General features: G+C 45.3%; 1 protein-coding gene across 4 annotated transcripts in view; it reads right to left on the bottom strand.

Moving 5' to 3' along the window:
• Positions 1-23,560, bottom strand: part of RNF220 (ring finger protein 220) — a 225,741-nt gene that overhangs the window by 20,959 nt on the left and 181,222 nt on the right. For all 4 annotated transcript variants that reach the window (XM_059821814.1, XM_059821815.1, XM_059821816.1 and 1 more), the window contains 4 exons: positions 10,936-11,032; positions 9,819-9,905; positions 8,063-8,118; positions 5,846-5,924 (listed from right to left, as the gene is read on the bottom strand). In XM_059821814.1, the coding sequence (XP_059677797.1) occupies positions 5,846-5,924; positions 8,063-8,118; positions 9,819-9,905; positions 10,936-11,032 (319 nt within the window). The remainder of the gene's footprint in view (positions 1-5,845; positions 5,925-8,062; positions 8,119-9,818; positions 9,906-10,935; positions 11,033-23,560) is intronic.

The following is a 23,560-nucleotide window of genomic DNA, read 5'->3' as shown; positions in this document are numbered from 1 at the left end:
TCACACTGCGATAGCCCCCCATCGATTTTTCACTCCCAGGAAGCAACTCCACAAATTAAAGTTAACAGCATTTCTGAAACTAAGAAAAAAAAAAAAAGAAAAGAAAAAAGAAAAGAAGGGGCAGGCGAAGAGACATGAAGGGCAAGATGCCTAAACTGCACCTCCAACATAGGAATAAAATCCCTTCCCAGGGTTTTCACCAGTTATGGGACAGGGATGCTACTGTCCCCAAAGGTGGCAGCCACCTTGGGTTTGCAGACACTTCAGCTCTAAAACATCACAGGTTCAACAGACAGAAGAGTCTGTTCTTATACGAAGATGTCAAATATGTATCTACAGAAAACTGCCCCAAAGCATGAGAATTAGACCAAACCCCTGGACACAGCTGCACTAAACAGAGATACCACCTTCCCACCGGGTCTGAGCTTGTACAGTCAGGCTGCCTCGCTGAGCTTCATTAACTGCTAGCCTGCGATGAACCACAACACTGATACCATTTCAGTTGGCGCAGTGGTAATAATGTTTGAGACCATCACTGGCACACGCAACTTCTACCAAACAGTTAAAAGAGGGAGCAGAATAAAGAAATGTAGGCCAGCACTCTGCTCTCCACTGCCGCAACCTAGAGGATGAAGTAATGCCAAAGTCTCACTTCATAAAGAAATGAAGCATCTACCTATGCACCCTTCCAGCGCTGAACACCAGTATACATTACAAGCACATATTACTTACTGCTGAACTACTGAAAGGAAGGACTAAAACCTAATAAAGATCAAAATCTGGACACAAGCAGCACAGTCCAGCAGCGCTTTCTCAGCCTGGCTTTGACAATCCCAGGCTTCAGTGCAGCTTCCTGGATCCTGTCTCACGTTTACATGGGCTGATCTAGGACTGGACCCACCAGCAGCATCATGCTGTGTCTTAGCAGAGCACAAAGGGTTAGTTCATTTGTGAATCAAGTTAATTTTTTAATTCTATCTTTGCTATACGACATTCTTGTCTCCCACCAAAGCCTATTAATGGTGTGACACTATGGAGAAGGGCTGGGGAGCACTTATCCTCTGGTGTGAATTCACAACAGCTTCTGTTTCCCTCTGACACACTAGCTTAAGCGTGGCTCCTTCCCTTTCAAGCTTCTGCTAATCCTCTGGCTTCACACTCACTCTGCTCTCATCTCGACCTGTCTGCCCGGGAGCAGGGTCCCCGCGACAGACACTGCTACCTCCCCGACTGCTCTCACACGCTTAGACTCTTTGCACAAGGACCCCAACCTAAACTTTGTTTAACTGATGCGTCCTCCTGTGCTGCCATGCCAGAGCTCCTCTGGAGCTGATGCATTTGGAACGGCTGGATTGGATGGAAAGAGGTGAGGTGGGGGGGAGAAGGGGAGGAAAGAAGAGACAGGAAAAATAAAACAAATACAATTGCTTTTTGTCTCTAAAACCCTCTTTTTAACCCAACGAGTGTCTCATCCAATGAAGCATGATAAGCATGAAGTGTTATAAAAAAGAAGATAATTATAAAGGGATTTAATGCTTGGCAGGCTCGTATCGCAAGGTTTATAGTGGAGGTAGCATACTCACTTAAACAGCCTTGTGTCTGGGTTTGCTATTATGCAGGCAGCACGGCTGGGCCAAGCGGAATCAGAAACAAGATTTGTTTTACGAAAAAAAAGAGCACAGCCCCCTTCCCACTGAGGATGGCAGCTCCAGTCCCACCTCCTTCCACTTCTGTCCCATCCCTGATTAATGATGTTGTCTGCCTGATTTATGACCCACCTCAACAGATTAGAGTTTCCCTCTTCAACCTCCCCCCCTCTTCACCCCCCCCAGAAGGCACAACCACACTCCGCTGGAAATATTAGAGAATTATTAAATAAACATTCATACGTCATGTCTCTTCCCATACTGAGCTCATCGTAGTCAACGCTCAGCGGCCGGGTCCTGTTTGCTTTGGGGCTGACACCAAACAGCTGGAGTGATTCATGGAGAGGCTGGCTACAATGCTCTGTGCCATATATCATGCTCGCAGCGCTCCCTGCCCCGGCGGAGATAAACTGATCAACCACAACGGGCTGGAATGAATTTATGACAACACAAAATTGAGGAAAACAAATGGGAGGTGACCCAGTGGGCCACTAACCCAGACTCTCTCGCTGGCCTGCAATCTAGTCTGGTGGCAGAAAGCAAAATTGAACATTGGCACTCTGAATTAAGATGCTGGCTTTTAACCCTGGGGAACCTCGGTTTCAAAATGGCACCAGACCCTCACAGGCAGCATCTCAGGAGGGAGAAGGGAGGAAGACTTTTTGTGGGGAAGGTGCTTTTTGCAGCTCTCTGTGTGTGACAGTGCTTTGGCTGAGAGTACGACGTTGGTGGAGGAGCTGGGGAGGATGCCTGGGCAATTAGGAACCAGCTGCTCTGTCTGACCAAAGCTGCATCTTGAGTAGAAGTAAAGGAGCATTGCACCAGCTGAGCTCTGCCCATCTGCTGAAGACCCCAGCCACCGCAAAGACAATGTGACACTCCTTCACCTCTCCCCATGAGCCTTCAGCACCCCAGGGTGTCTCCCAGACACCTCATGTTGGTGAGATTAGCAATGCTCAGCAGGGCTGAGACACCCTGCAGCGCTGGGAAGGAGATGTGGGACCAGTACCACGTCTCTCATTACCTGTGGCTGCCATCTGAAGTTCAACGCAACGCCCATGAAGTCAACAGGGAGAAACCTGCCCAAGCTATCAATGACCTAGCATGGCTGTGAAGGAGAGCTGAGACCAGCACCATATCTCTCATTACCTGTGGCTGCCATCTGAAGTTCAACGCAATGCAGATGAGGTCAACCTGCCCAAGCTATTGATTACCTGGCACGGCGCAAGGAGTGGGGCAACAAACACAGACTTGCCCTAAAACCCACCTAGTCGTTACATGCAAGAGACTCTTCCACGAAACCTGAGTTTAGATTAAATTAAATTAACTTGCTCAAGCAAAGAGCTTCAGCTGCGTGCCAAAAGGAGGACTGCTTGCTGTACTGTATTAACGGATTAAAAAACAAACAAACAAAACCACACTGTTCTCCTTGCCTAGACTTACTTTTGGAAGAGGGGAGGGGGAAGGAACATCATTCTTATGAGAGAAGGATCAATAGGCAGATCGCTGCTAACTCTATTAGCTGCTGCTCTAAACAGAGAGCACGGCTGACACAGGTGGTAAGCCATGTGCTTCTGGACACTTTTAAAAATGCTAATCAGATGCTATACAGGGTTTAACATGCCAATCAATAAATAATGCTCAGATTTAAAGGCAAAAATTAAAGTTACAAACAATGGAGTAAAGTGATGCTGCCAAAAACTTCCTGTAAGCACCACCCAAAACAAGAAAAATGAAACCAATTTAGCTCCAGATTAAGAAACAGGAACTAGAGATGAATCAATTTAGCCTGTTGGGCTGGGTCACCATATATCATGGCTCAGCAGTGGAGTGGGAAGCAGCCAGACAGTGTGAAACCCTTCCCCCTCCCCCTTTCTGTAGGCTTCTAGCTCTGATCCCTGTTATCAATTAATTTAACAGAACTCCTCTACACAGACAAGCACACAGAGCATTCAGACTCCTTAAATGGCAGGACAGAAACTATTTATCACACACGAATCTCAAAGGAAAGGGAGGTGGGGGGAAGCAGCTAGAAATTCTCCACCTGAAACACCGTCTTGTTTTCTGAACATCAGTGAAATAAAGCGCCTTAAGTAAAACGGTCTCCCTGCTACTTTCAAAAAAATCAACATTATTGGAAAGGCTTAGCAAGACACTTAAGGCTTTTCCTGTAATTTCTATTGGGTTTTGCTGACTTTTCGCACCTTATGCAGAACTGAAGCTTTAGCGGGGCAAGGTTGTTGCGGAGCAAGGTGTGCGTGCATACGTATGCATGCACACAAACGCTCCCCCCACTTCACAGTGGCGTTAGCACAAGTGTTGTTTGGAAAGGATTCTGGGATCCTTCAAACGGTGCTAGCTAAAGCCTCTTTGATCAGATTATTAAAGCTATGTCAATTTTATCACTTGAGCTCAAGTGTTCTGGAAAATGTCAAATCCTTTCAGGCTCCTACAGTTTAAAGATTTTCAATAGGAGTGGATCTGGGAGGGTGGAGGGCTGCTGGGCTGACAGGCAGGAGGCCCAAAAGGAAGCCAAGCAGTGGCTGAGACAGAGACTGACAGATGAGGCCAGAAGGGATGAGTTCTTGCCACCAAGACAGCACGCAATGGTTGGCTCACTCTAAGGACAAAGCTGCTTCTGCACTGACCTGCGAGCTCCCAAACTCATGTGGTCTTTGGCCAAAGTCTGCTCACTGAGAAGCACCAAAGAGCAGACAGCCCATATTTGGGACATGCTAGTAAAAAGCCTTGTAAAAAGGAAAGTGCCGAGACAGCAAAGCAGTGTTAAAAGTTTCTTCTGCAGCAGGGAATTTCCCCAGTTAATCCCTGATTGTGAACATACGCTTTGCCAGGCTGCCTTAACTGTCAGAGATCCTGAAACGTGCCAAGTACACAAACTCTCAAGTCAGGACCAGGGCAGGAGAAGAACAAACTACATGAAAAAAAACTTTCTGTAAAGTCAGCTTAATGCTACCATCAGATTTTTTCCCGACCCCAAATTATCAGTGGACCTCATCCCCAAAATGAAAATGCCGTCTGTTTAAAACCCACAACTACCTCATTGCTTCCACCTCATTCAAGCTGTTTTGTCTCTCACTTGATCTTGGGGCAACATTTTATGTCAGGCAATAATAAACTTAAAACACTGCCCCACCCCAATTAATGCAGTCCATGGCAGCAGTGAAGAGCCCATAGTTTCAGGTTTCAATTTTGAAATCTACCTGGGCAGTAAGTCTCCCTAGCAGCTTGTGGAAGAAGGCTGAGGAGAGAGGTTGTTACCCAAATGCACAGTGCAGATAAAACCATTTGTTTCTATCCTGGACAAGGCTGCAGGATATCCAGCGAGCAGAAAAGGACAGGACAGGAGACGGCCAGGAGCGCCTGCACTATTGTATATTCAAACACTGGGACTTAAAACTTCTGAATCAACTGGAAGGGCTGCAGGCAAAAAACTCAGGAACTGGGATATTTTTTCCATTAGCAGCCATACAAAGGTGAAATCCGGATCTTAAAGAGAAAAATTCTCCCAGTGAGGCTTCTGCCAAGTTACAGGGCTGCTGGAATTCCCTTTTGCTGGAGAGATGGAGGCTGGAACATGCAGGTACCATGGAGAAAACAGAATAGAGACCATGTGAAGGACTGCCCTCAAAAACCAAGATGCAACGAGAACGTAACTTCTCCAGTAAAAGCAGGACCCCATGATACATTGATAGCAGAAATCGTGCAGGGGGAATAAAAAAAATAAAATCAAAGTACAGCTTGACAAGCCAATTACTTTTGTCAGGTTAAAGTGGGTTTGAATCTTCACCTCCCGTCCAAAGTCCCAGCTCTATGTACCACACAACATACTTGAAAATCTACCATAACTATAATATGGTAGAAAGGATGTGTATCTCTATTTACATATTTTAAAAGAAGGCAATTTGCAGTGGAGAAGCCCTTTGGAAGCCGCACTCAATTCCTCGTCACTGGGTACCTGCCCATGCAGATATCTGGGGGAGAACTCTCCATACGCCCTCGGTAGACACAGCAGCGGCAAGTCAGGACACCAATAGCTCCAAGTCCAGGCTTCATGTTGGAGCACAACTTCCATTCTCAAATATGCCTACCCTCAGACTAGCACTGCTTCTAGGAACACCACATGGGACACTATGGTTCCTTAAAACAAGAAAAATGAAAGCTATGCACTTTACACTCACTTTTCAATGTCACTGTTCTTACAGGTCTTCTGCATGGTCTCCTGTTTACTGCTTTCACCATTACTCGTTGAGGGCATTTCTGTTGAGGGAAGAACAGACAAATTAGTATGAGAACATTTGATCATTGCAATGAAATAGTCTGAGTGAGTTATAGTTTCAGAAGCAGAGGACCCCGATGAGTCATTTTCATGCCGATTCTCGGAAAGAGAGAGAAGAGACCAATGCTACGTGTCCCTGTCTGTCAGGAAGGCCTCTCTCTGTACAGCACACTTCTATGATTCGGGGCTGAAGATACTGACTGACCCTTGCAGATGTTGCAGTTGTTTAAGCCAGGATTTAATTAGGAAAGGTTTGATGCAGCTGCCACGCCAAAGTATACTTCCAGGAAGGTGGATCTGGAGCAAATCCACCCAGCCCAGACCCTGCTGTCAGCTTCTCCCTTTTTCCGAGACCCCTCACACACAGATGGGGAGAAAAATATATGCCAGGTAACTAGTATGACAGAACAGTCTGCTCATAGCTCTCCTTTACCAGCAGTCCCATGGATCCTCCCAGCACTGGAAGGGATGCGAGATACCAGTTGGAGATCACAAAATCACAGAATGATAGGGGTTGGAAGGGACCTCTAGACATCATCTAGTCCAAACCCCCCGCCAGAGCAGGTTCACCTAGAGCAGATTGCACAGGAATGCGTCCAGGCGAGTTTTGAGTATCTCCAGAGAAGGAGATTCCACAACCTCGCTGGGCAGCCTGTTCCAGTGCTCTACCACCCTCAAAGTAAAGAAGTTCCTCTTCATGTTTAGATGGAACTTCCTATGACCAAATTTGCGCCCGTCACCTCTTGTCCTGTCACTGGGCACCACTGAAAAAAGACTGGCCCTGTCCTCCTGGCACCTACCACTTAAGTATTTATACGCATTAATAAGATCCCCCCTAAGACTTCTCTTCTCCAGACTAAGAAGACCCAAGTCCCTCAGCCTTTCCTTTTCCAGATGAGCCAGATGAACTGTCCTAGGGCCAGCCCCTGAGCTGTAGGGTCAGCACCACAGTTTCAGGTAAAAGGTATGAAGAAAACAGCTCATAGCAAGTGTCAGAGCTGCTTCCTCATCACCTCTATGGCTGTAGTTACTGAAGCTGAACACACCTACAAGCGAGTGCTCCTACATCACAGAAAATAAATGTGATTGCCTATCCCACAGAAGAAAATGCCTGCGATAGATATCCTATGTTTTCCATTTAATCATCATGCCCTTGGCAAAACTGGTTCTACCCACCCCTCTCCCACTGGCAAGCAGTTGTCTTGTAGGTACTTTCAAGACTGGGAATCGAATGCCCAAAGCATTACAGTAATGGAACAGGGAACAAAATCATTGGGACAAGTCTCTTCAGGTCACTGAGCTTCAGTTTCCTTCCTAAGGGAGTTGAAGCAGCACTGACCAGCTCTGGAAATGGATTTGGCATCTCCAGCTGGAAAGCGCCACATTTTATTATTTTCATATTTCCACTAGGTTGCTGCTTACACTTCCAGTGCTGCTGGCATTAAATAAAAAAACCCAGCAGTCGAATGGGTTTAACACCCCCCCGCCCCTGCTTAATGCTATGAGCTTTTAAATAATGCATGCAAAGGTACAATTTCACATTCACTCGTTTGCTCTGGAGTCTCAACTACAGGTCATGAAGTAGGACAGATCCTAGAGTTCCCACTCTAAAGGTGCAGGCTTCAGAGCTGCAGGCTTTTCTTGCCATACAGGTGCCAGCAAGGACAAGACCTACCCAACAGATCATGATACAAGTCTCTAGCATACCCTTCTAAAGAAGGGAAGATGATAAGAAAGCAGCTGAAAAACCCCCAAGCAACAGGTGCCACAGTTTAAACCGCCAGCAGCTGAACACCACCATTACACAGTCACGCACCAATGGCTCCCTCTGTGATACAGCAGTTTGTCTTTTAGTGACACGACAGCAAGTCGATCCAACCCCTATCTCTTATCACCATACCAGTTAAGGTTGCATTTTTGGGAACTCCCCCAGCTGCCACTGACTACAGTTATAAAGTTTCAAAAAGATGGTGTGATTGTATGTGCATGCATATCTGCTGGTACTGTGCAAGAGCGTTTGTAACTACCATTTGCCTAATTACTGGCAATCAGAAGATGTGGAATATCTATCTGCCCTCCTATAGCATACAAATCAATAATTTACAAGTTCAACACTCACCGTCGCTGGCCCATTTAGAAAACTCCGGTGTTATTCGAGTACTGGGTGTGCCACCACTAAAAGAGAAAAGGTCAGAATGCTAAAGGTTGAATACGGAAAATTTTGCTACCCAGGAAAAGCTACCCCTTCCACCCACCACTTGTCTCTCAGTACTTCTATCCATCAGTCTAGGCTTCAAAATGTGAGCGGCTGCAGGAGGTGTTTTTGTGCTAGTCCACATTTCCACTAGCGTTCTCCCAACCTGTGCTTCTAGCTGTGACCTCTGCTGAATCACACTGGGGTTGTGATGCTGACTGAAGGCTTGGGATTCAAACAGCACCTGTGACCTAAGGCTCATTTTTGAATACACAGTTTCAAAGATGAAAACCTTACTCAGGAATAGAAATCCTCTGTGTTGCAATAGCTTCTCCCTTTAAGAGTAACTTTACACCTTCACAAGCCCCATCTTTTCCATCTTCCCATGTGAAGAACAACAGCGCTGAAGTACAGACAACTAACCCTGTCCATTCTCTTGCAAGCCAGTAACACACACTGTAAGAGAAAGGAATCTTCTGAGCAGGCTGTACACCTGTGACTGTATAACATTTTAGCTCTATGGGCTAAGACAGTTGCACTCAAATGGTAACAGAGGCTCATGCTTCAGGGCATCAGCTACCCTACTACATTTCTACAGAAACTTGCCAGAATTTCAAAGTGCTTTTAGAAGCAATATCATCTCTCCTGTTTTACAGATGGGCAAACAAGCCCAGGAGATGTGCATGGACCTTGCCCAAACAGCAAAACAACATGTTAGGTGCAAATCACATGAAGGAACTGGGTCTCCTGGCCTCAGGTCCTCAGTTGTCTCACCAAGCACTAAGTGTCCACAGCCACTGATTAGGGATACCCTAATATCCTCCTGCTACAATACCACTTTCCTGGCTGCGAAGGAACTTCAGCATCTTTGAGGCCCTGCCTAAGGACTAGCACGGTTAGCAAAGTATTGGACAGACCAATGGTTTGGCTCCAGTGTGGCAAATGCCACTTTTCTATGGAGTGGAACCTAATTTTGAACTAGTGTTTGTGACAGGCTAAGGAGTAAGAAAACTTCATTTCACTGCTCTGTCAATCACTTCAACCTTGACCTCACAGGATCACTCAGTGAAAGAGATAGAGGGGTAATTTAAGCCCTGTTTTATGCAGGGCAGAGGGCTTAGAAAGCAATCCTACCTCCCTGTTAAGACTCATTTTATTTGCCTGAAATGCCTCCCCAAGTGCCCTGAATGCTGGCTGCCTACATTCTCCACATATGTATGCAGGCAGAGCACACATCCTGCCCTGACAAGCCCCAACTCCAGAGCCGAAGGCAGAAGGATTAATTTGCGTATCCCCACAACATGTAATGGGATGCAATGAAATTGTACCTCAGATGCGAGGCTCCTAATGTGCCAAACAAGATTCAGATGGCATCACATTATACTACTACTAAGAGGCCACATTTCATCGTGAAGCAAGATGATGCATAAGGCCTTAGTACAGCACTAAGAATTCATCTTCTGTCCAGCTCTGTTCAGGGAGAAGACGGCACTGGCTGGACAGTGGGGTGGTTAAGGGAGGCTTTATGAGTCTGCACGGGTAGAAATGGAGACCCACCTGTCACACTATGCTTCTCTGTAAGTGTCTTGTTGTGACCCTTGCACTCAAGTCAATGGGTATTTTCCACAAATTGAGATTCCCCAAAAGTAATGAAAGCAAATTAGAAAGGCACAGTACTTACTTTAAAACAGCACCTCGGAGCGCCTCCCTCTCTTTGGCTTCACCTGGCTCTTCCCCAGTGCAAGGGATAACGTCTGCCTCTGTGTACCTGAGCACAAGGGGTTAAGGAATGTACAGCCTTGCTGCAGACAGTGGAAAGGCTTTTGAGATGGTTGGGACACTATCCAGGATACAGAACAAATTCAGTCCAACTGGGAACACCTCAAAAGAAGAGGGGCTGGTATCCATGGAGGGGCTTGCTTTTAAATCCTAGATTAAAGTTTTGTTTTAGGTGGAAAGAAATAGGAAAGTCTTTTGACAGCAACACGACGCCACAGCCTCTTAGAAGGGGAAAACCAATTCCTCAACCTCTGCAAGCCTTGCGTAATTCCACTATTTCTGTTTGAGGTACAGAGGTCTTTTACCAGCTAAGGGTTGGCGCTTCAGTCTTAAAGGCTGGTACAGATTTCAATAAAATCTAATTCTATAGCTATACATTCCCCCTCATCACAGCTAAGTCAATGTCTGCCTAATACCCTTGCAGGAACTCCTCCTTGATGGCTGTACAGCTGCCGTAGGGCAGAAGTCTGCCCACAGCTCTCCCAGAGCTGTGTCCAAAAAGCCTGGCTCCCAGATGGAGAAGTTCCCAAAAACTGCCCTTAACGATAGTTCTGCCCATGAACTGGCTAATGAAAGGAAAAAATTCAGTCCCTCCAAGTGGCAGGTAAACAGTGCTGGAAATGTTTACTGCACAAAACCCCTGAAAACAAAGGGGTTTCTTGTGGGAAATAAACTCAATTCCTACCCATGAAGCAGGAAAAGCTATCCATATGGAAGAAACCTGGATGGAGTCAAGAGATTGCTTCACACTAACTAAACACTAACTTTGATCTCCTGCAATGTCTCCTACAGACTTCACCAACTGGGTCTGAAGTAGTGCTGCATCAACAGAAGGATCTCAAAGGCAGCAACTGGGAATCCCTCCTAGTTCAAATAACATGGGAACTGGGGAAGACAGTGCCATTTCCAGTAGGACTGGACACAGATTATCCACCATGAGCCAGGGCAGTGCTGTATGAAAACTAGCTGAAGATGCAACTCCAGGTTCCCTCTCAGTGAGAGCCTTTCAAAAACGATACTGTGGTTTCCCGTATTCAAGTGTGTCATCCCCATCCACATCCAGGTCAGCGTCGCTGTCTGGATTCTCCTTGCCGCTGCACATGATAAACCCAGAACCTGAAAGAAAACAAAACATGTGGATGAGTATTTGAATGGGAGACAAAGTGAAGGACATGTCCTAAGGATGGTAGGACAGCAGCAGTCTGCAGGCTGTCCTTTACTCTTAACAGCCTCACAAAAGATACCATCTCTAAAGACTGCAGAAGGACAATTTTCTGAAGATTGCACAGAAAACACTCACAGAAACGGATGCTGGATTTTATGGTATTTGCTGCCTAAGGTTTATTAATGGAAACTAAGGAAGACATGTATTTACTCTTTATGCGATCTAACACTGGACATGCTGTCTCCCACAAGACTGGAAATTAAGCAAAGATCTCCTGAATCCTAGGGTGGTACAAGATTCTCATTTGTGTTCAATTCTGCAGCAGATCTAATCTGTTTGGAGACATAAGCTACATAGATAGAAATTCGCTCGCTCTAGCTGCCTCCGGTAGGCTCTTTCACTTAGCATCCCACTGTCGAGACAGCAGACCTGGACAGCTGGCTCACAGGCAGAAGGTACCGCTAGAGCCTGAAGGACCTGGCACATCCAGATGGCTGGTGACCTGTCTGTGGATAGATCAGGGAGTACATTCCACTGGCAAACACTGAAAGAGTAAGGTAGAGGTAGCCTTGGCTTTGCACAAATGCCCCAAAAGTGGTACATTTCTGCACTGTGAACGTGGTTCTAAGTGCAGAAGACACGTTAAAATTGATGTAGAAGCATTGACTGTAAGGTGCATGTCTGAAGAACGAGGACATTCCCAAGTGTTAGGGTAGCTGTTTTAGTGCTACGGATGTCTGAGTCTGTTCATCCCACTGGGCTCTCACCAGCACACTTACACAAGCTTGTGCTGTCAACAGCAAACTTGCACTTTCCCAGCCCAGAAGAGTGAGCTATATTTCCAACAGTCTGCATCTGTGCAGAGAGCAGGGCAAGGCGAAGGTCTCAGTTCCAAGGATAGCACGCAGACACGGTTCTTCACTGTCGCTCTCTAGGAATGTATGCCCTCACTGATTCATTAAGCCCCCAATAAAATTTGTTTATATGGATTTGATATTTCTCTTCCCTGAATATAAAGAAGGACCTTAACGAGTGATAACCATAGCATGACAATGATTTTAAGACTAACCTTTCCCTAGAAGCATAAACTACCTTTTACTTCAAAGTAATTGCCAGTCTTAATTTTCAGCAGAGGTAACAAAACTAGCATTGACAATGCAGCATCCACTGCCTGCGCCAGGTGCTGCAGGAGCCATCCAGGCTTGTAGGTCAGCTCTGTGGTGTCACTGGGGCAGCCCTCTTCCAGCAGATCCCTTATAAAGTGTTTCACCTACTGCCTGCAGTCTGCCAGCCAACACATGTCACGAGCTGCCTTCTCTTACTGCAATGGCTCATCTAGTATATCTTGAATCCTTCAGTTCATCACAATATTTGGGAGAAGATTTAGAGGAGTAAGAGAGACCTGTCAAAGAAGCTGGACAGCCTTTCAAAGCTGCCTTAGAGGTCGCAGTGGGCAACGGGGTGGTAATTTACAGGTATGGCATTTAACCTGTAGTAACACCATCCCCTGCACCTGGCATTACTTTAGCCCATCACTTCTCAAAGGCCATAAACTTCAGACACACAGGTCTTAATTTTTCTTGTAGCTGTGGGAAACACAAATCATGCAAAGCTGGAGCTGTGACTTGGCCAGTCCCAGAGGTGATCTGAACATTAGTCAGACAATGAATACTTCGAGCAAGTGCCTTGGTGGGGGGTAGAGGTGTCCAAAAGAGTGAAAGCGAGTGGGACTGCTCCCTGTGTCCCTTTTTCTGCAAGGATGCCAAGCACACAGCAAACACGCACCTTTCCATCAATTTTGTTTCCAAGTGACTCAAGCCAAGTAGTGGTTTATGCTTAGAGCTTAAGAAAAGAAGATCTGCTTGCTATGATACGATTTACAAATATTAAGGCACCTTGACTTCAGAATCCTGGTGTCCTTGCTCTCAAAACCTTTGTACTTAAGAAAATCCCTTTTAAGTCTGTAAGGAAAAGATTCCACAGACCTTTTGCTGAATGTAGCTCTATAATAGGAACCACTGCATTCCCAACAGAGTCCCACCCCCCCCTACACAGGGAGGATACAGAGGAAGGGTTTGGACACTATGTGTTATGATGACAGACACACACTGGGATGATCTGACACAGCGTTTCAGTCAGAGAGGAGAGCATAGCCGAGAAGTTCATAGGTTAAGATGAGGGGCAGGAGAAGGGCAAATTTTCTTTTCTGATCAAAACAAGACTCCCAGGCCAGGGCCTAAAGGAAGCTGCAATAAGGTGACCCAACTCTCAGATCTTCACCAAATAATGGATTTTGGGGTTTTTTTTTTGAACATGACCAAGCGCAATCCATTGCAACACGGTAAAAAAAAAAAACCAAACTGATTCAGAAACTGTATGCTAAACAAAGTAACCTCCGTGTACCCAGAAAAGATTCTGAATATAAGCTGTGCTATCAGTTTTAGGACTTCAGAGGCTGCTTTAAAAAAAAAGGAAAAAAAAAATCCACAAAATATGTTTCCGATGGGAATCAAAAGGTCTATAAATCCCAGTACTGCCACTGCATGGAAGAGAACACCAAAGAACAGCATGCAAAGCTCTGTCCAGCATCACCTGCGGAGTGAACGGCCTGCCACCAGCATCCTAACGCCCCTTCATCTGCAGCAGGGACGAATTTTGAGGCCAGTTCCAGTGGGCTGGGGTTTGGTGCCACAATTTCGACCTGACCCTCCTTGTCTAACTTCCTGGGGTTGCTTCCATGCACAAAGCCAGTGAAAACACCCACGCAGCTGTTCAAATATTTGACGTCTGAACTGCTTGACATTATTCATTCATCTCAGGCTCATTCAAACCAGATTTCTGGACAAGTGCTGTTATAAATGGATTAAGAGGACCACTAAATGCAAGGAAGGCCTGATAGGATCACACCTGCTTCTCTCTAACTCAGCCCAAGTGTAAAGAAGGCTCACAACTTCCAGCTCCTGCCGGCGGCGTGTGCTGCCATCCAGGAGCAAGGAAAATGTGAAATGGAGCACAGAGGGCGTCGAGCAGAATAAAACAGCCTTTACAACAGCATTGTTTTGGACCCACTAGAGGAGAATGGGAGCTTCCAGAAGACCCCCTACCACTACACTCGGGTGATTTGCAATTCAATAGCATGCATTGGGAATGGGGAAGGGCTCCTCCAGCAAGGCTCAGCTTCTGAAGGTCACACAGTAATTCACAGCCGTCAGCAAAGCTGCCTAGAGTAGACCTCTAAAGCCAACGCCCCTACCCAGAGGTCAATGCTCAGGACCAGAACTTTATCCCATCGTGTTAATAAAGTGAAATCCGACAAGGGAATGTTAAGTTGTGAGTTTGACCTAGGAATTCACAAGAGACATGATCCTGAGGCTGTTATTCACAGGAGCAGCTGCGAATCTTACAAGGAGAGTCACCTAAGGCCTGAAGAACATAATTCCACATGTGAATTTGAAAATGCTGCTTTCAGATGAAAAAAAGAACAAACCAAAATGCAGACTCTCCTCTATCTTTCCCTTTCCTTGTTGAAGGATTTTTTGCTCTTGCTGTGCATTTGGTAGGAGGCAACTGCTCGTCATACACTGCCAGCCCCAATACAATTAGCCTCCCGATGCTAAAGCAGCACAATCCTCTGACAGTCTTAATCCCAGCTGCCTCCTTAAGGTCCAGACAAACAGGAGTGAGCAGCCAGGTCAGACGCTGGGGCCATTAAGCAGAGAAAAAACAAAGTTACAGCTCTGTCTCCAATCCCCATTGCTCTTGTAGCCAGGTGCTCTGACAAGCAATTCCAGCACTGCTATTGAGTGGCACCTCTATAAACCCTGTGACAGTTCGGGAGACAAACTCCCCCATCAATCAGAATGTACCTATCAAGATCACTTACCTAGAGCGCCCGCCACCCTCCAGTACTGTGTACATAGCTTTGCTTGGGCTGGCCTCGGAGCAGTCTACCTGAGCACCAATTCGAGGTAGTTTCTGAAAAATTTAGGTACTCTACACAAGCAACAGTGTTTCTGAAACACCCACGCAGAGCTCTGAAAAGCAGAAAAAAATTTGCATGCCTCTTCGCTGCCGCCAGGCTGCAGGCACTGGCAGGCTACAGGAATCAGCTGAGCTTGAAGGAGACTGGAAGACACTTCCCACTTTCTTCAGTGTGCCTATTGATAATGGCGGGAGATAAATTTAATCAGAAATCCTTTTCTTCCCCTTTCCATAAGTTTTCATAGCACTTTGGTTTCTCCTAAGCTGACCCCTATGCCTAAGCATCCTCTCTGACCTCTGCACTGCTTCTCAAATCTCACTTCCTTTGTGCAATCCCCTGCAATGACCGGTCATCTCAACATCTCTCAAGTGAGTCGTGGCTCAAGCTAAGATTGAGAGTCATTAACATGATATATAAGCAGATTCACAGAACAGATAAAAGGGCCTCACATTTAAATCCCTCCTTTTCTCCATCACATTCAGTGGCAGATGGTCAAAGTAACAACATATGCTGCTTCAGGTGCTGGCAGCACTGCTGGCTCCTGCGCAGGCATGAGCTCACATGGAGACGGGCAGTATCGGGAGTAGGAAGGTAAGACAATCAGACCAGCGCAGACCCAAAAGACCACAGCCGAATTTCATCAGCATAGGTAGGAAAACACAGACCTACTGTGCCCCATCTCTGCTCAACTCCTATCTGGGCAGGTAAGTCAGTTTCAGCAGCCAGCCATTCTGTATATATTTAATTATCACTCCAAATAAGACTGAAGAATGAAACTAAGATGTTAGTAGTATTATTTGCACCACCATTATGAATGCAGCTACCAGATGCTGCTCACGCAGAGGATCAAACTCATCTGCATAACTAGTGTCTCTCCTCTTTGGCCCTCAAGGAAGGTGGGGGTATGTCAAATCTATCAGAAGTATTTTAGAAATCCAGAATTTTGTGTAAGTTCTGTAAATGGGTCTAAATCCAAATCCATCTCAGGGTCACGCAGCTCTACTGGGGCCTGTTTTGGCTGGGAAGAGGCATTCATTCTGCTTGCAGGTAATTTACACGTGTTCAGGAAAGAAGAAAAAAGCCTGTCGTAAATCTCCAGAACTGTAGCCTTTGCTAATTACACTCTTCGCAGTAACCCCTTTCTGCACAACCTCCCTTTACAGCACGTTCACTCTATTTTCTTAACGAAATGTCACTCGTTGGCTTCTTGGAGAGTAAAAACAATGAAGGCAATAAAAGTAGTTTATGCAGACACACGGCCAGGCCTCACACACACTTCCCGAGAATGGCTCTAAACTGGGTTTATTTCATCAGCTGCTGAAGTATCCCAAACTAGTACTAAGAGGACAAGATGGCATGGATACAGTTTTATTTTAAAAGGCGTTTGGGAAGAAAGAGAAAGCCATCAAAGATTCTCAAAAACAGGAGAAAGGCAGAGATGAGGCCATCCTGAACCAGCAGTCTTTCTGCAGATCTGTAACACTTCCCCAGCTGCATTTTTGGACAGTGAAATTGTTCCCCAATTTTTTTCTAGCAGAAACAGGGACAGAATAGTTCTGGTGACTTTCCCAGCCTGTTGCAGGAAAAGTGACATTCAGAGGCCGTGAAAAGCCGCTTGCAGGACAATGGTTTCGTTTCTCTGGAGCCAGATCCATTTCAAGCAAAACAGTGGTTTACCTGGAAAACTGACACCCAGCTGTGCCATTACAGCATACACCTGAAATAGCAGATGCATCCATCTGATGCTGACTATTAGCTCCCACAGAGGCACAAATGGGCTGCCAGAGACCTGTCTGCTTACCAGCATCTTGGACACATAGTGATCTTTGCTAACAGATCAGAGGAACAGCTGCTTTTAAAAAAAGGGCCATATAATTTTATGACCATTAACATCATTTCACAGCAGCATGCTGAACAAAGGGCAAGCAAGCTCCGCTGTACAGGATAAGAGCCAGCTGCTGCAAGGCTGGGGGAAGAGGCTTCCCCACCCCTTGCAGCACCAAGGAGTATTCCAGAGATTTCTTTTATGCCTCTCCATAACCCATCAAGTGTGGATTGTGGCTGCAGCGCAGAAAACACACTCGGACCAAAGGTCTGACCTGGTGTGGCCATTCACACGTGGCTACCTCCTAGAGCCTCACGCTGGCGTGATGCACTAAGGTGAGAACAGTCTCATGTCTATCTCAAAGGCTGCTCTTCAAAACCCAGAGCTGAAGTACAAAAGCAGCAGCAACAGCCACGGTCTTTGCAGCTACAGCTCATTTTCCACAGTCAGGGAAAGGTGGATCTGAAAGCTTTTGTTCCCCTGGGGAGAGGGTGGAAACAAACAAAAAAGGAAGAGGGAGAATTAAAGTAATCTTGAATCACTAAGCAGATTCACATCACTGGATCAATAAACACCACTGACAGGGATCACAGGAATGTCGCAACTTTGCCAATAATAAAGCAGCACAGCAGAGCTTGGAGGATGACTTTTCTAAGGCAGCCGAGCATGAAGCAGCAAGGCTGGTGAAGAGCTGAAAGTGACACCCTGGCTTACAGTGGGCCACTGCCAGCAGTGGGGCTCGATGCAGTTTGCTTTAAATAATGATGAGCACAGAGATTATATTCATGGGAGAAAGGCAGCCAAGGACTGGAAAAAACAAGGGCTAAATTTCACGGGCCAAACCCATATTTCTTCCCCCCAAACTAATTCTTTTCTAGGCTGGAAAGAAGAAAGAAAAATCAGTGCTAATTTAATCAATTGATCAGCGTATTGATTGAAAAACTGGAGCTGCTAGTTAGCCATGTGCTGTAATGCCCTCAACTCTGAAACCACAAAACACACCATTGATTTCTTCACTTCCAGCTCCAAAACAAGAAATAAAGCCAGGCTTTCAGCGGGAAAGCAACTTCCTCGTCCAGGGAGAAGATGCAAGCAAAGAAGAAGAGAGGCCAGGAAACAGGGACAGATGCATCTTGAGAGGTTCAAACTGAAATTAGTTACAGATGCAGTCACAGTGTCTTGTGTAAACTCTATCGATTGGGTGGCTGACAGTCTTGGGAGCCTCCATACTTGGACAATCAATCCGGCTGCAGTGTCACCTGCCACTTTGCTGAACAGTTGACAATGCAATTATCCAGTGTGGAGGCAGGGAGTTGGCGTGTGTCAAACGCAGTTAGCCACTTTCCGGGCACTACTCGATAATGCGTTTCACCGCCAAGTGTAAAAGACAACATGCGGAGACAGGAGCTGTTTAGAGCCATTGAGACCCGTGCTCCCTTTTTCCTTTAGAAAAATCTCACTGCCCCTGACTTAACAACTGTATTCTAAAATGCTATTAAAATCACGTCAATCAACTATTGGGTGCTTAAGGCTGAAGTTTGACCTGAGTGTCCAAGAAGTAGGTTGCAGTTCTAGCAAAGCTGCAGACACTTGGAGAAAAAAAAAAATTATCAAATGACTGTCTTAAAGCCTGTGACTTTCAAAACCAAAGCAGACAAACCACTAGAAAAATGGCTTGCAGAGAGTAGCTTAGCAAGCGCAGCAGATGGGACTGGAAGATCTTATGCTGCATGTCTGAGATCTAGCAAAATTGAAGTTTAAAGGGATGCTGTCAACTTGAAACCCAGTCAATTTCAAAAAATTGAGTAGTTTCAGGTGCTCTACCTGCTCCCTTACTCCCCCTGCCAATTTTCACGGTGTTACAACTGCATTTTCCGTTTTCTTTTTAATTAATTTTTTTCCTCCTTCATCTGTTGCTGGGTGACAGACATCCCTTCTCCTCCTCCAAGTACGATACATAATACTGTCAAACAGAGAGAATTTCCCTTCTTCCCACAGAAAATCTTTTTCCGGTTAGAGTGGCTGTTGGCATTACGTAAATCAAACAGAAAGGTTTAGCTGATTGTGCTGCTTTCAGCTAGTGTGTTCTGGCAGTTTGACCACAAAAATTAGGTTCTTACATTTTTGCATGTGTTCAAGTTAACAAAAATGTACTATCAACAATCATGACTTAACAGTTATAAGAACCAGTTTCTTTTTTTCTGTTAAAGTGATTTTTACTTTGCTAAGTCCCATTGATTACTTCATGTTCCAAAATGAAGAAAACCATGTTCCTTGAAGCATTCTATAAACTTTAAACACACATAATATCAAGCATCAATTACATGGTGGGTCATGATGGCTTTTGTACTTAAGGCAGGAATTCTGATTTTCTTTCTTTTTAAAATCATGTACTATTCTCATCTGTTTGTCCGGCTCACTAAAGTCAACTTCTGATATTAATATTCAGTACAATATCCAAGAGACATTTATTAGCCACAGAATCCCTCAAATTCTATATGTGAATACAAACTATGGAGAAATAGTCACATAGAGCCCATCTGGTTATTGTATGTAACACTATGTTAACATATCTCAGCATTTTTAGGTCAAGTATTACCTTATGGACAAGTACTTCCTCTCAAAGGAGAGAGGTGCTAACATTAAAGAGTGCTTGGGCTACTCCACCAGACAAGTGCAAAGTACTGTCCTTCAGCAATGGAGGGATTACCAGGATTACCACTATTTTACACAAGGGCTGAGGTAAGGCATATGAGTGCTCTGGGACCGAGCAGCCCTCTAAAGGGGGGATGAGGCATAGAATAAGCACTTGAGAAACATGAAATTTATACATCTCACCCACTTGAAAGCTTACAGCAGGTAGAAGTGAGCAGCAGAAGGTAGCAAACCAAATATAGGAAGGCTAAAAAACCAAGACTGAGAGGCTGGGAAGGATGCTCAGATGTATAGATGCATTCACCTTAGAGACTAAGCAACAAGGGATGCTGACACTGGAAAACTGAACTCTTACTAAGTGGGAGGATGATTAAGAATTTCATTATAGCAAAGATTCCCTATACGCTTACCACAGACTGCTCTTGCATTCAAGTTGAAGTTTGCTTTAGCCTGCCAGGGTAAAATGAATGAATTCTGACTCATCTACACAGAAATGGGGAAGATTATTCTAATTACTCGTCCATTCTTCCAAAAGGCCTAAACATGCCAGCGACATCTTCTATTTCTCACACAGTCTCTTAGGAGAAGTCACGCTTTTACTTACTGCTGGATTTGAGTTGATCAGTTTATACCCTCTTACTAGCATAATCTTAAATGCAGCCTGAACCCCCTGGCATAGAAAAATGGAAAGTATCCTTGCCTCCTGAAGCTTTCTTGCATGCCTCATTATATTTTACCTGAAAAAGAGGGCAGTGCTGGCTACTAGGTGAGATTCTAGAGCAAGACTTAAGCTCTGTCACCAGCTTTGCTACTATCTTTATAACATGAGAAAAGATGTGTGTCCATGCTTCAGTTTCCACATGTGTCAAACACAGATTTTGTGGAGTTTTGTTGTGGAGTTTGATGTTCATGAAATTGCACCGAGAAGCGAAACAGAGCTTTCCTCCTCTATTTGGAGCTTTCAGCCAGGCAGTTACCAGACACAAGCAATGTCACTGTTCATAAACACCTGCTGCTGAGGCAGAAGAATTGAAAAGCATCTACTTAAGATTTTGAGGACAGGACCTCACACTTGAGAGCATGTTTCTAATGTTGCATGTATTTAGAAGGAGAAAAAATTGGAGGAGCGTATAGCTATTGCCCCAATGCTCTTTCTTGGACAACTAACCCATGCTGGACGAAGGCTGGCCTACAACATTTGCTGCTCAAACTGAAGCACATCTTGATTCTGCAGAGATAGAAAGCTGAGAGTGGGACTGCAGCCATCTGCTGGAAACTTTTAAACATTTTAATATAGTCCCACTTTCCAGGCAGCTGCCCTAATTATACATGACGTGAAATCCAATGCAAATGGGCACCCAAGGATGACTGTAGTTTGTTACAGCTTATAAGGCTTTACCAAGTCCCTCTATGCATATGCTAAGTCGTGCTGTTCTTTTCCCTTGCTAAGACATTAACAAACAGATAGGAGCCCTTTGCTAGCTTGGGAGGAGGGCAGCATGAAGAAATAAAGAGAAACTTCAGAGTTAAGTAATCCCTCTGCGTTTCTCCTTCTTCAAGAGTATTGCGATCTATCAGACAGATCCTTGTCATGTTGATCTTTCTCAGAAAGTATCCTTCCCTGAAAATGACCTGCTTACCATTTTAACATTTTCGAAGTATTTCTCTCTTCTGTGTTATTTTTGATACGACTGATCTGCTGAACGAAAAGAAACCCACAGAAGCAGTGGTGACCAGCTTGCTACTGTGCCCAGAGGAAGACTTTTTGGTGGGGGAGCTGAAGGGGAGAAGAGGGGGACGGGTGGAGAGAACTTAGTTACAATTCTTCAATTCTTTCATATCTAAAGAGGACAGCAATCTCTGTTCTATCAGACCACATGGTTCGTGCTTTAAATGGTACTTGCTGCTAGCTTGCTTTCCCTGTCTCTGTCTCTCTACCTTTGAAGCAGACTGGACAGCTTCCTCAAGCTGGCGTTATCACTCCCTCTAACCACTCTTGGCAGGCAATCTAATTCCCCCTGAAAAGGTCACCGCCATTTTAACTGCCTTTCAATCACATTAAGCACGCTGCCGCTCGTGCTCAGAGCACTGTGCCTGCAGCTCTCCTGACTGAGGTGCGATCGATAAACTGACATCCCGGCCCCCCACCCGATCTCCCCAACCGCCCCTTGCCTCCTTCCCCTCTCCTGGACAAGACGCCTTCCTAGAACGGACAGTGAGAGAGACCAAGTGACAAAAACCTTTCCTCAAATGTGAAGCAGCAGAAGGGAGCTGCTAACCTGGCATTTACTAATCTTTGTCCCATCTGCTAAGAAACAGAAGGGTGCAAGCATCCCCCCTCCTTCCCCAGACCTACAGAGGCAGCGACTTCACAGGACAGTTTGCTTAGGCACCGGTCCAGACACCTTTGAAGCTGTGTTACAAAGAACAAGCCTCCCTCAAGCTTCCCTCAATGCAATCATTACCGTTATCTCTCCCCCCCCCCCGTGCTTCTTTTTTTTTTTTTTGCAGTTACGAGTTATGTGTTCCACCCATCGATCCCTGTGTAAGACACTGTTTTAAGTCCTCTTGCCTTTTGACTGTGCTAAGCCGTTTAAGAGATGACAGCGGCTTCTATCAGTGCGAAGCTGATGCGATTCTTTTCAGATAAAGCACTTTTTTTTTCCCCACTCACCCCCTCCCTTTCCCTTCTTTCAAGTAAGAGACATACACACAAAAAGAGACACTGAATCTTCCAAAGAAAAAAAACCCTTTTGAACTTCCCTTAGGAATTCTTTAAAGGGATAACCTTACAGTGTAAACACTGAGGGTAATGTGCATCCATTCTGGAGAGGGAACAGAAGAATTGCTACAAATATGTTGAGCGTTAAAAAAAAACATCAGAGAGGGAGCCACTTGATGCTTTCACTTGCAAAGCCTTGTTGGCTTCCTAAACACAGAAACTCATTAGACAAAGATGGCATGAAATAATTCCCTGCAACAAAGAGCTTCAGAGAGGGATGGTCCAGAGGCGTGGGGATAGATGGATACTGAATGTTCAGGCATTTCAAGAGAAATTTTAGTTTTGTGATACTGTTCTAAGATAGGTAAATATTTGATTACTACATCTGAATAGCTTTCCACTTTGAAGGACAAGCTTGATTTAAACAGCGCTTGATATTTCATGCTGGTAGTCTTCTGTACCCATCCCAAACAGAAGCGAGAACTCTCCTGCTACAAACCCCTACTTCAAGTAGGACCTCTGCTGAAACAAAGCGGTGCCAAATCCTAGATAATTGCCAATAATCTTAATTTACATCCTGCAGTTTTGGGTAAGCAAATTAAGCAATAACAAATGATGCTTTAAGAAGCCAGGACAGTTAGAAGTACAAAATATTTCCTGACTGAATGCCCTCACCAAACCCAATAGCTTAAGAGACAACATACTGAACCCAGCACTTCTCAGTTACGTCATATTCCTACTTGCTGCCGTCTCCTGTTCTTTCTACCTTTCCACCCCTGCCTCAAGTATGCCAAGCCGTGGCAGGCAAAAAGGTGTGCTTTGGCTCTGCTGCACTAGACCCGACTGGGGATTGCAGCTGCAACACCAAGACAGAAGAATTTCGACCTTCTAAGACAGCCCCTCATGTGAGAGGAGCACATTTTCCCTGCAACCCCTTTGGAAGCAAGAAAGCTTCATCCTAGGAACCACACAAGTGGGAGTTTCAGCCTGTGACTACTCCCAAGTATTAGACCACCTTCCAGAAAACCTGAGCAGGGCTGTTCATTTCCCTGTCCTTTCTGTTTTCAAGAAGATAAACACCAGGATCTCCCAACCTTCCCCCACCTGAGAACCTGGCAGGATCTTTCCTGTAATTAGCAAAGAGTTTTCCTCACCTTGAGAGTGATATGAACTTTTTCCATTAACCAAAAATGGTAAAAAGAAGAAGCCAGGACCTGTGTTAAGTTTGAGTCACTTCTGTAACGCTGCCCAATGGTCTGACAGGCTCATGCAATACATGCTGGCCACAGTGTCCT

Source organism: Gavia stellata, chromosome 10, assembly GCF_030936135.1.
Source record: "Gavia stellata isolate bGavSte3 chromosome 10, bGavSte3.hap2, whole genome shotgun sequence".
NCBI lineage: Eukaryota > Metazoa > Chordata > Aves > Gaviiformes > Gaviidae > Gavia > Gavia stellata.
This window is presented reverse-complemented; position numbering and strand designations above follow the sequence as displayed.